Genomic DNA, 12500 nt, shown 5'->3' on the forward strand with positions numbered 1-12500 from the left:
ACATATATATGTATATGCATATATATATATATATATATATATATATATATATATATATATATGTACATATATGTATATATATATATATATATATATATATATATATATATATATATATATATATATATAATTATATATATAAACATATATATTTATATATATATATATATATATATATATATATATATATATATATATATATATATATATATATATATATATATTTATATATATTTATATATATATGCATATGCATATGCATATAATTATATATATATATATATATATATATATATATATATATATATATATATATATATATATATATGCATATGCATATGCATATATATATATATATATATATATATATATATATATATATATATATATATATATATATATATATATATATGTATGTATGTATATGTAAATATATATGTATATGCATATACACATACATATATATGTATGTTTATATATAACACTCGCTCTCTCACACTCACACACACGCACACACAATATATATATACGCACATAGACTTCAGACAGAAAATCACCCGACAGAGCAAGAGACAGGAAAGTCGAATGATATAGAGATCTGATCAGAGAAACAGACAGAAAGATGAGAATTATAGACAAGATTAGTTAGTTTGAGAATGATAAATAAGATAAAGAACGAAAGAGAATGAAGACGAGGAAATGAATGTAAAATGAAGTTAGAAGGAGAAAAGAAAAAGATTAAAAAAAGGAATATCTGGAAGTGTAAACAGAGAACTGATGGAAAAAGTAAGAATGGAAATTAAGAAATACACAAGAAAGAGGAAAAGAAAAAGAGATATATTGTGAATATTTACAGGTGTAGTGTAGAGTGTATTTGTGTAGAAGTATCTGTCAGTATCTGTATCGTATGAAAAACAAACAAACAACAACGATAAAAGAAAAAAACACAATCATAAAACAAACAAAACACGTGTAAAATTACCTGAATGAGGTGGAATGTTAAAAAAAAAAAAAACGAAGAAAAACATCAAAACATAAAACGAAAAAAACACACACAACTAAAACCACAACTCAACCATAACCAAAAAAAAAAAAAAAAAAAAAAAAAAAAAAAAAAAAAAAAAAAAAAAAAAAAAATCACAGATGTTTTTTTTTTTTTTATGAGTAACAGGTTGCTCACCATCCTCATCCTCGGCCTCATTTTCCTCATCTTCTGTGTCCGTGCTTTTGCTTTTCCCAAGATGTCTCAATTTTTTCTTCTTGGCTGCCGCTCTTCTTCGGGCTGAAAGGGTTACAGGAGGTTAGTGTGGGAGGTTTGGGGGAGAGGGGGAGGGGAGGAGGGAGGAGGGAGGGAGGGAGGGAGGGAGGAGGATGTGGATGTGTGGGGGTGGGTGTGATTGTGGGTGTGTCTCCTCCGGACTGAAAGGGTAACAGGAGGTTAGTGTGGGTGGTTTGGGGGAGGGGGAGGGAGGGGGGAGGATGGAGGGAGGGAGAGAGGGAGGAGGCTGTGGATATGTGGGCGTGGGTGTGATTGTGGGTGTGTCTCCTCCGGACTGAAAGGGTTACAGGAGGTTAGTGTGGGAGGTTTGGGGGAGGGGGGGAGGGAGGAGGATGTGTGTTGTGGATGTGTGGGCGTGAGTGTTATTGTGGGCGTGTGTATGCGTCCGATCGTCTGTTTTTTCTTTGCGTCTCCCGTTTTCTTCTTGGTGATTCTGCATTCGTCTCTTTGGATTTCTTTTCAATCTTTCTCTCTTTCGCTCTTTCTCTTTCTCTCTCTCTCTCTCTCTCTCTCTCTCTCTCTCTCAAGCTTTCTCTCTCTCTCTCTCTCTCTCTCTCTCTCTCTCTCTCTATCTCTATCCCACTGTTTCTCACTCTCTCTCTCTTTCCCTCACTCACTCACTCTCTCTCTCTCTTTCTGTTTCTCCCTTTCTCTCTTATTAATTACTTTCATTTTCTTTGTAAACCAAACATTAAGATAAAACAATTAATAACACTTATCACACACCCACACACCCATATACTCACACAAACACCCCCCCACACACACTCCCACCCCCACACACCCACCCCCCACACCCACATATCCCTACACACCCCCACACACACCCCACCCCCACCCATCCACCCCCACCCATCCACCCCCACTCCCCATACACACCCCCACACACCCACACACCCCACACCCACCCACACCCCACCCACACCCACCCACACCCACCCACACACACACCCTTCAGAGACAGAACTCACCTTCCATTATATGAGCCTTCTCCTCATCTGTTGTACGTTCTTCTGCTAATATTACTTCCTCTGCAAAATAGTCATGGTATTAGTAACTTTTTTATGATGCGTGTAACAGGGAAGAAGAGCAAGAGGTTTGGAATGAGTAGAAAGGGGGTAGGGAGATAGATAGATGGGGAGATAGAGAGGTAGGTAGGTAGGTAGGTAGGTAGGTAGGTAGATGGAGAGATAGGGAGGGAGGGAGGTAGGTAGGTAGGTAGGTAGGTAGGTAGGGAGGGAGGGAGGGAGGGAGGGAGGGAGGGAGGGAGGGAGAGAGGGAGGTAGGTAGGTAGGTAGGTTGGTAAGTAGATAGATAGAGAGATGGATAGATAGAGAGATAGATAGATATGAAGTAGGTAGGTATGTAGGTAAGGTAGGTAGGTATGTGGGTAAGGTAGATCGATAGACAGATAGATAGATACATAGATAGATAGGTAGGTAGATAGGTAGGTAGGTAGGTAGGTAGATAGATAGATAGGTAGGTATGTATAGATAGAAATATAGGCAGATGTATATATATATATATATATATATATATATATATATATATATATATATATATATATATATATATATAATCACATGCACAATATATGGCAATTGTATGGAGTATGTATTTGCATGTATAATTATCTTAATTGACAAGTATGATCTTTTTGGTAAAAGTGTTTGAATTATTTCCTTATCTGATATATTCAATCAAATGCAAATCAAAATAAATTCATCTAATTAATCCTATATAGAGTTGAGGACTCAGTTAGATATCAACTGTTTGATGTCAGTGTTGCATCTGGAAAAAAAATTCTTGTTATCAATTACCTGCAAATGAAATACTGAGTGCAAAATATTATCTATTTATCATCAACCAGTACCACAAATTACGGAGACAGTGACTTTCAATTATGGACAGATAGCTTCAACATACTTTTATTACTTTTAAGACTTAGTCACTCGAGAATTACAATTTTAGTCAACACACTGGGATGCACAATAAAGTTACACACAATATTTTTTTCTTTTTTAAGAAACAAAGACTATAGTGTAAACTGACGGACATTTATCATCTTTCACTGCAAGTGTTGGAACCTAGATTGACTAACCAAAGACTAGATCTATTGCTTAAAATCTACCACATACCTGCTTTACATATCCACTCGACATATCCATTCAACTCTCTCTCTAATTGCTGCTGCCGTCTAAGCTTTAAAAACTCTTGTCTATTCTCTACTCTCTCTCTCTCCTTAGCAAACTCACTGCAAGCAAGAGAATGCATCGTGAGAGAGACTCGTACAACATCCACCACATGGAAACGCCTTTTTGAGGGGGAAGGATGGACACAAAAAGGGAGAAGGAACAAGGGGGAGGAAAAATAGGTGTTTAGCTCAATGATAATACCTCTAGCCACTTTTCTCTTCTTTTGTTTTAATGTCCTAGAGATCCTACGGGATTTCTCCTAAGTCTCGAGGGGAGAGGGGAGAGAGACAAGGATTTTTTAGGACTAAACCTGCGCAGGAGGCGATTTAAAATTCAGTCTAGGTGATCGAGGATTGCTTGGGCTGTTTGACTGACAATTTGCGGGTCTGCAATGGGTCGTGTCGTTCGTGACAGCTGGGGCCGTTCGTGGGTCGGTGTCTACGCTACTGTCATGGACGTCGGATTCGATGTCAGTTTTTCATTTTCATTTTTTTTCTTTTTCTGGTAAAATCAGTATTGTTACATTTGCAAAATCATGGGCGGAAAAAATATATACATACATATATTTCATATGCGTATATACATACATATATATATATATATATATATATATATATATATATATATATATATATATATATATATATATATATATATATATATATATATATATATATATACACACATATATATATATGTATATATATATATATATATATATATATATATATATATATATATATATATATATATATATATATATATATATATATATATATATATATATATATATATATATATATATATATATATATATATATATATATATATATGTATGTATATATATATACAAAACTGTAAATTGTTATTTCGGGAAACTGCAAAACGACCAAAAAGGGAATCGAGAGAATCCAAGAAGACCAATGATGCAAACATCAACTTCAGTGACGAAATCACTTTTATTCTTAAAAAACAAAAAAAGAAAAAAAAGAGAAAACCTTCTGGTCTGGCTGCATCAAAACATTTTTTTTTTCTCTCTCTCTCTCTCGCGTGTCAGTGACGACAGCATCCCAAGTTACACTGGAACGTCGGGTACTAATGCCAAAGGCTCTGAACCACGCTGGACTGACTTAGGAACGGTCACATCGATGCAGATCTAGTAGTGTGTATCTAGAGACCGTCTCCTCTCTGACTACTACACCAACACTACATTGTACGAAGCTTAGTCATCCAAGCTGTATTTACAGAATCAAACCGTTTATTGCCCAACATATAGAGACAACCTACTGTATTTTACTAATGTACATATAGCCCTTTTACCCAACGGAGGAGAGTAGGGGGAGGGGGGGGAATTTTATAGTTTACAAACAATACAGTTAAGAGTGTTTATGATACGCTAGATATAGATATATTTTCTCTCTCTGTTTTAGTTAGATACATCAGCAGTTTTACTCAAACACTAATACTTGTTAAGGTTGGCTTTTACTATGAGTCACAAGGCCTCAGTACCTGCTTTACAGATCCAGTCAAAATACCCCGTAAAAGCCTCAGTGAAATTCCTTCTCATCCTGACTTTTCTGTAATGCTCTCTCCGCTCAACACGCTTTCTTTCATTGGAAAATTCTCTGAAAATGTAAATATTAATGGCAGTCTAAATGGTAGGTGGGTTTTTAAGATGTAATAGAATAGGGGTAGCTATCGGAGAAGGGCTGGGAGACGGTGAGACCTCCCCGAAGACCTGGGGGACGTAAGGACAACGCTGCACTTCTTTGGGGGGGGAGAAAAGACGGGGTTGTGGCTGCGGGGAAGACAGCTGTGTCGGGTTAGCAGAGGAGGTACAGATTTCTGAATGGTATTTCTGGCAGGGGGGGAATCTCTGCTTGAGTCCAAGTTCAACAGTAGAACCGATACTAGTTTGTTTTTAATTTTTCTAGCGTTTTCCTTTTTTTAAAGGTATTCTCGTACAATAATCAGATCTTAAATTAAAAAAAAATAAAGAATGCTAACTGAGGCTTTATGAACAGAATTTATCGTTTTTTTTGGTCTTGTCTTTGTCTTTCTTTTTCTTAAGTGTGATTAATCAAAACTGTCGTGATTGCCTGACAGCTATAAGAGAGAAATAAAAATAGATAGTCAACTTACCCAGACAACACACCAAGGACTAGGTTGAGCATGAAAAAGGACCCCAACACGATAAGGGGCACAAAGTACAGAAAGTTGAAATTGCTACCAAGCGCATCATTTGTCTGAAAAAGAAAAGAAAAGAAATGAGTGAATTATTAGGACATGGAAAGACATGTACTCGGCCCGTCCTGTGCTTGAGGTGACATGCGGAAGGAGTGTTTTCTTTGGTTTGATATGATTGTCATTTCTGTTTTCTTAAAGGGAGGAGAATAATTTTGATATACATGATACTAGAAGAAGTATATATCACCATCATACAGATAAATCCAATCTGAAATAGTCTGATAAGCGACACAAGAATATTTTCTGTGGTTTGATATGATTGTATTTTTGTCTCTTAAAGGGAGAATAATTTTGATATACATGATACTAGAAGAAGTATATATCACTATCATACAAATAACTCCAATCTGAATTAGTCTGATATGCAGCAGAAGAATATTTTCTGTGGTTTGATATGATTGTATTTTTTATCTTAAAGGGAGGAGAATAATTTTGATATATATGATATTAAGAGAAATATATCACCATCATACAGATAAACCCAATCTGAATTAGTCTGATAAGCGGAAGAAGAATATTTTCTGTGGTTTAATATGATTGTATTTTTACTCTCAAAGAAAGGAGAATAATTTAGATAAATATGATACTAAAGAGAAATATATATATAACAACCATACAGATTAACCCAACCTAAACACGACGCACTCTCACAATCGGTATAACACACACACACACACACAAATAAAGTAAAATAATCGACATGCCGACACCTAATCGCCAAGAGAGGTGAGCTGACATGACAAACAAAGGCCCGAGAAGGATAGAGAAGGTTCACCTCTTCTGCATCCTCCTTACAATTTCGGAAACAAAGGAAAAGGGACAAAGAGATCTCGAACCTTGTTAAGTACACTTGGAAGTCGGGTCACAATGGCCGAGAGAGAGTAAGGGAACTCGGGTATTAATGTGTAGAATTTTTTGCTTTTTTTGTTTTGTTTTTGGGGTTTCTTTTTTTATTTATGTGGAATCGTTGTTGTTATTATTATTGTTATTGTTTTTGAAGGGAGAAGGGTTAAAGGAAGGGAGGATTTTTTTTTTTTTTTTTTTTTTGGGGGGGGGGTTCTTTTTTATATATGTGGAATCGTTGTTGGTATTATTATTGTTATTGTTTTTTGGAGCGAGAAGGGTTAAAGGAAGGGAGGATTTTGTTTTTGTTTTTGTTTTTTTTGGGGTTTCTTATTTATTTATGTGGAATCGTTATTGGTATTATTATTGTTATTGTTTTTGAAGGGAGAGGGGGGGAGGGTTAAAGGAATGGAGGATGGAATGCAGCTGCGAGTGTTTCTTAATGGCATTATTATTCTCTTTTATTTATTCATTATTTATCGTATAGGCTAGGTGCAATTTCGGCATCTATTACAATGAAGCTGCTTATGATTTTTTTTAACCTTATAAAGACAAAAATACATCTATAGAAAAAAAGGAAAGGATATCAGACACCTGGAAAAGGAACCATAAAAAATCCCTAAACTGTCTACAATTTTCACAGATTGCTCAATCTTCTCAATCTCCGCAATTTTCACAAGTTGCTCAGTCCTCTCAAACTCCACAATTTTCACAGATTGCTCAATCTTCTCAATCTCCTCAATTTTCACGTCGCTCAATCCTCTCAAACTCCTCAATTTTCACAGATTGCTCAAACCTCTCAAACTCCTCAATTTCCACAAGTCGCTCAATCCTCTCAAACTCCACAATTTTCACAGACTGCTCAATCTACTCAATTTTCACAGATTGCTCAATCCTCTCAATCTCCCCAATTTCCACAAGTCGCTCAATCCTCTCAATCTCCTCAATATCCCCAAGTTCCTCCCACACTTACCCAATACAGTATGGACGTCCATCCCTCTTGTGTGATGCACTGGAACACCGTTAACATGGCGAAGCCGATGTTGTCAAAGGACGTGATGCCGTAATTGGGACCATCCCAGAGCTCCAAACAGGTGGAGATGTTATAATTACACACAAAGGAACCCGATGGAGCAAAGGATACATTGTCTGTGTTACATGGCGTTGGCATCTCTCCTTCTGTCACTATTTGACCTGCGGGAACGGAAGGGGAGACGGGGGTGTTAGTGTCCTTCTGCAGGAGGGTCTTGGGGGGAGAGCTGGGCGAAGTTGGGCTCCCACAGGAGGGGATTTGAGGGGGGTGGGGTTCTAGGGTCTAAGGGGAAGGGGGAGACGATCGGGGTAATGTTAAGAGTGACTGAAAGAAAAAAAAAGGAAAAACTACAAAGGGCTACAATTGATGGACTGGATACAATATTCTTGCCTTATCTTATAGGAAAATCATGTATCATTTCTTGAAAAAATATAAGCAAAAGATAGCATTACTGTACTGTAGATCTCAAAATATACAATTTGCAGAAAATTAATTTATTGGTCTATTGGCCTACTACAGTGCAACAGAATTGAAACAGATCAGATTTCTTAATACAACACACACACACACACACACACACACACACACACACACACACACACACACACACACACACACACACACACACACCACACACACACATATGTAAATATAGACATGTACAGATAGATAGACAGAGAAACCTCCAGACAGACAAGACAAAAAGAGAGGAGCCAATACATTACCTAAGTCTTCTAAACTGTAGCAGGTTTTATGGAGAGCACCCGAGTAGAATTCAAGGCCTATGATGGCGAATATAACAATGGCGAACAGGACGAGCAACCCGATCTGTAGCAATGGGGCCATTGCCTTGATGATGGACTTGAGGACGACCTGCAGGCCTGGGGATAGATGGTGAGGTTCACACGGGGGCTATCTGCAGAGCGCGCTGCTGGGGAGGAGAGGGGGGAGGAGGGAGGGTGCGGGGGTTGGGAGGAAATAGGGAAGGGTGGGGGGAGGGTGGGGGGAGATGGGGGGGAAGGGTGGGGGGGTTGGGAGGAAGGGGGGAGGGGGTTAGGTGGGATGTGGGAGGGGAGGGAAGGGTGGGGGGTTGGGAGGAAGGGGGAGGGAGGGGAGATGGGGGGAGGGTGGGGGTTAGGTGGGATGTGGGAGGGGGAGGTGGGGAGATGGGGACGGGTGGGGAGATGGGGGAAGGAGGTAGGAGGGTTTGGGAGGAAATAGGGGAGGGGAGAGGAGATGGGGGAAGGGTAGGTTGAGGGATGAGGGATGGTGGGATGGGGAGATGAGGAGATTGGGGAAGGAGGTGGGGGAGGACGATAGGGAGATGGGGGAGGGAGGGAGGGAGATAGGGAGATGGGGGGAGATGGGGGAGGGTGGGAAGTAGGGTTAGGTGGGATGAGGGATGGTGGGATGGGGAGATGAGTTGGGGAAGGAGGTGAGGGAGGGAGATAGGGAGATGGGGGAGGGTGGGAATGGGGGAAGGGGAGGGGAGTGGATGAGGATGGGTTGTTAGGAAAGGGAGGGGAGATGGGGAGGAAGGGGAAGGAAGATAGGGAGGCCAAGAGGGTGGGAAGGAGAGGAGAAAATGAGGGATGGAGGGGAAAAGGGGAGAAAGAGATGAGAGGGGAAACGGTGTGACTGGAGTCTGAAGGAGGTGGAAAGGGAGGAAAAAATTGGGAAGGTGAGGGGAAACCGGGGGGAAGGGAGGGTAAAAATGGGGCGGAGAGAGGGGGTGCTAGAAGGAGGGGGGTGGGATGGGGCTTTCGTTATTGGGGTTAGGAAAGAGAGGAGAAAGGGATTTTTGGGATTGGGTCGAGGAGGGGGAGGAGCATGAGGGTTTTGAGGGTGTTGGAAAGAGGGGAGGGAGGGGGTAGGGGGTTGAAGGAGGAGGGGGTTGGTAGGAGGGGGAGGAGGGGGAGAGGGAGGAGGGGGAGAGAACCACAAGGAGAGGAACGAATAAAAGGACAAGGCAAAGGTGATGATGTGAGGGGGAGGGGGAAATGGGGAAGGGGGGAGTGGAGTCGAGGGGAAAGGGAAGAAGGGAGAAAGGTTTGGTCATGTATTTGGGAGGGGAGAGGAGGTTGAGGAGTCAGAGGGAACGAAAGAGGAGAGAGGGAAGAAGGGGAGGCGAGAGGGAAGAGGGAGAGGAGGAAGGAAGAGGGGAGAGGGAAGAAGAGGGGAGAGAAGCGAGGGGTTTAGGGAAGAGGAGAAGAGGGGAAAGGGGGAAGGGAAGAAAGGAGAGGGAGAAGGGAATAGGAAAGAGGAGAATAGAGGAAGAGGGAGAGGGGAGAGGGAAGAGGGGGAAGGAAAGAAGGGGAGGGAAACGGGAATAATGGAAAGGAAGAGAAGAATGGCAGAAGGAAGTGGGGAGAGGGGGAGGGGAGAGGGGAGAGGGGGAAGGGAATTTCTACTGTAAGGGGACGTGAAGGAGGAACAGGACGTATGAGGGAGTGATAATGCAAATCATTATATGATGATGATAACAAAAGACACGCTGATATGAGAAAGAAAGAAAAGAAGAAAAAAATGAAAAGTCAGAAAAAAAAAGAAAAAGAGAGAAAGAGGAAAAAGAAAAAGGATAAAAATAGTTGAAGAAAAAAGACACTGGAATTGATCATGGACCGACAAAAAAAAAAAAAAAAAAAAAAAATAGAAAAAACATTATTAGTCACAAGTCACAAGTGGTATTTGGAAAACTATGCGCGCCATTGAAAGACGCCAATACTTAAAATATTCAACCACGTGACTCATTCAGTTACGGAAAGGTATGTGAAGTATGCACACCACTTACTGAATGTGGAAAATGTATAACAGAGGCTAGTGATGAATGCTTACCAACTCATACTATGTGGAATGTGGAATTTCAAGAACATAAACCCATGAGTATCTTCTGTCGGTCCTCATTGTCATTCATGAACGTAAAGAACGTGTCAGGAAAGGTCAGAGAGAAGAATGTGAAAGGTCAGTATGACACGGAATGTATGTAACATTTTTTTTTTATGACACGCATGACAAGATCGAGGAGGGGGTGGTGGTAGAGGGGGGGGAGGGGGGAGGGGGGAGGTAGGAGGGAGGGGGAAGGTCAGTTTCAAAGGGGAGTGGATGGGGGTTGAGAGGGGGGGTATGTGGGGGAAGGTTGGGGGGAGGGAGGGGGGAAGGGGGTGTCACATAGGCTACTGTAAGGCTGTTGAGGGCAGGTATTAGCGCATGCGGGGGGGGGGGAGGGGGAGGGGGAAAAAGGGGGTGGTGTCAAGGGGTCGTGTTGAAAAAAGCGATGAAATTAGAACATAGTCGAAAAAAGAGTAGTGAGGGAATGGAGGGGGGGGGGGGAATTGAGGGGGTTCCGTGGTGGTGGTAGGGGGGGGGGGAGGGCGAGAGGAATACCTGAAAGGGGCGGCGGTAAGGAGGGGGGAGGGGTGATTTAGAAAAAAAGGGAGTGAAGTTGAAGAAGTACTTAAAATTGGGTGGAAAAGAGCTCTAAGCGAACGCGTTAGAAGGGAGATGAGGAAATAAAGTGGGAGGAGGAAGAGGAGGAGGAGGAGGAGGAGCAGGGTGAAATTAAAGGAGATGGAGAGGAAGAAAGGGAGGAGGGAGAGGGGAAGGGGAGGGGGCGTATGGGGGCTCCAGACGGATAGTAAGAACCAAAATAAAGATGTTACGAAAACGGAAACGAATAACGAAGGGAAGACGGAATAACGGAATAACGGAAAAGAACGAAGAGTGAACAACTGAACATCTGGATTGTAAAAAAAGATCAAAAGCGGACGGTGCTGTGTTGCGAGGGTGTTCAACTGTTCATGAAGGTGTAGGAGGTGTTGTGGTATGCGGTGCGTGTAGCGGTGAAGAAGATATACATAGTGTTTGCTGAACAGAAAAATAAAATCACGTGGATGTTGAAATGACTACAGAAAAAAAAGTTAGGTGGTAGGTGTGTCCATGGAAATTAAAAAAAAGAAAAGAAAGGTAGATTTAAATGTGCTATGTTCATCGAGTATTGTGTCTACAGATCAACACAAGGGGTGGAAAGAGGGTTTAAGTTTACGGCTGTGATCAGTTTTCTTGCCTACATTGAGGTTTTACTATGTCAGAAATTCAGAGTGAAATCACAGTTGGAAGTTTAACTGGCAGTCAGGTCTTCCTAGTTGCTCTTTAGATATAATGACCATTCCATATGACCGATCTTTAACGATAAAGTGACTCGTCTGTTAGTAAAACGTTGAATGCACAATATTCATAACTGAATTAGTTAAGTCAAGATTCTAGTATATGCCGCTGTGCTAGATCAAGACAAAGAGGTTGCAAAGACACTACGAGCATAACAGACACTTCCATGTGAGAGAACAGCAACTTGAGTTTACTTGCTAAGTTCTGACATGCTCTTGACCAAAACATCTAGTTTCGATCGTTCAGGAGAATGGCTAGCAGGAGCATGAAGGGGGGGGGGGGAAGTTGTCCCTAGGTCATCGGCCTCGTGGATACCTGACACCTCCCGCAATGAACCAGAAAAGGGAGTCGGGTGTGGAGGTCAAGTGATGAACCCTGGAATGACCCTAGGATCTCAGGGTCACGTGAGCGGCTGTGTCACCAATCCCAGCTCACACCCCTAGATAGTGCAGTGTGCTACTCAGGTATACAACGACACACACAATGCAGATAGAGATAGGTAAGATATGCAATATAAACAGATACTGATATACTGACATACTGATAGTATATTGTAATTTTTTTTTTTTGATAAACCGTTTTCTTTGAATATTTATTTTGTCTCATGGGGAGTAACTAAAGCTATCAAACGAGAGTAACTCACTACTTACCGTTTTAATTAGAGAACGATTCGGATGACAATGGGCTACAGGTGAACTAGTGGGAGAGCAACTCTCTCTTGCTACCAAACATTTACGAA

General features: G+C 40.9%; 1 protein-coding gene across 1 annotated transcript in view; it reads right to left on the bottom strand.

Annotated features, from left to right (window-relative positions):
* The window catches only part of cac (calcium voltage-gated channel subunit cacophony), a 276253-nt gene that overhangs the window by 93176 nt on the left and 170577 nt on the right, over nt 1-12500 (bottom strand). The window contains exons 6-11 of the mRNA XM_070144845.1: nt 8323-8478; nt 7538-7758; nt 5617-5720; nt 3418-3533; nt 2251-2310; nt 1181-1282 (exon numbers count right to left, since the gene is read on the bottom strand). Of these exons, the coding sequence (XP_070000946.1) occupies nt 1181-1282; nt 2251-2310; nt 3418-3533; nt 5617-5720; nt 7538-7758; nt 8323-8478 (759 nt within the window). The remainder of the gene's footprint in view (nt 1-1180; nt 1283-2250; nt 2311-3417; nt 3534-5616; nt 5721-7537; nt 7759-8322; nt 8479-12500) is intronic.

The sequence above is a fragment of the Penaeus vannamei genome, chromosome 32 (assembly GCF_042767895.1).
Source record: "Penaeus vannamei isolate JL-2024 chromosome 32, ASM4276789v1, whole genome shotgun sequence".
Lineage (NCBI taxonomy): Eukaryota > Metazoa > Arthropoda > Malacostraca > Decapoda > Penaeidae > Penaeus > Penaeus vannamei.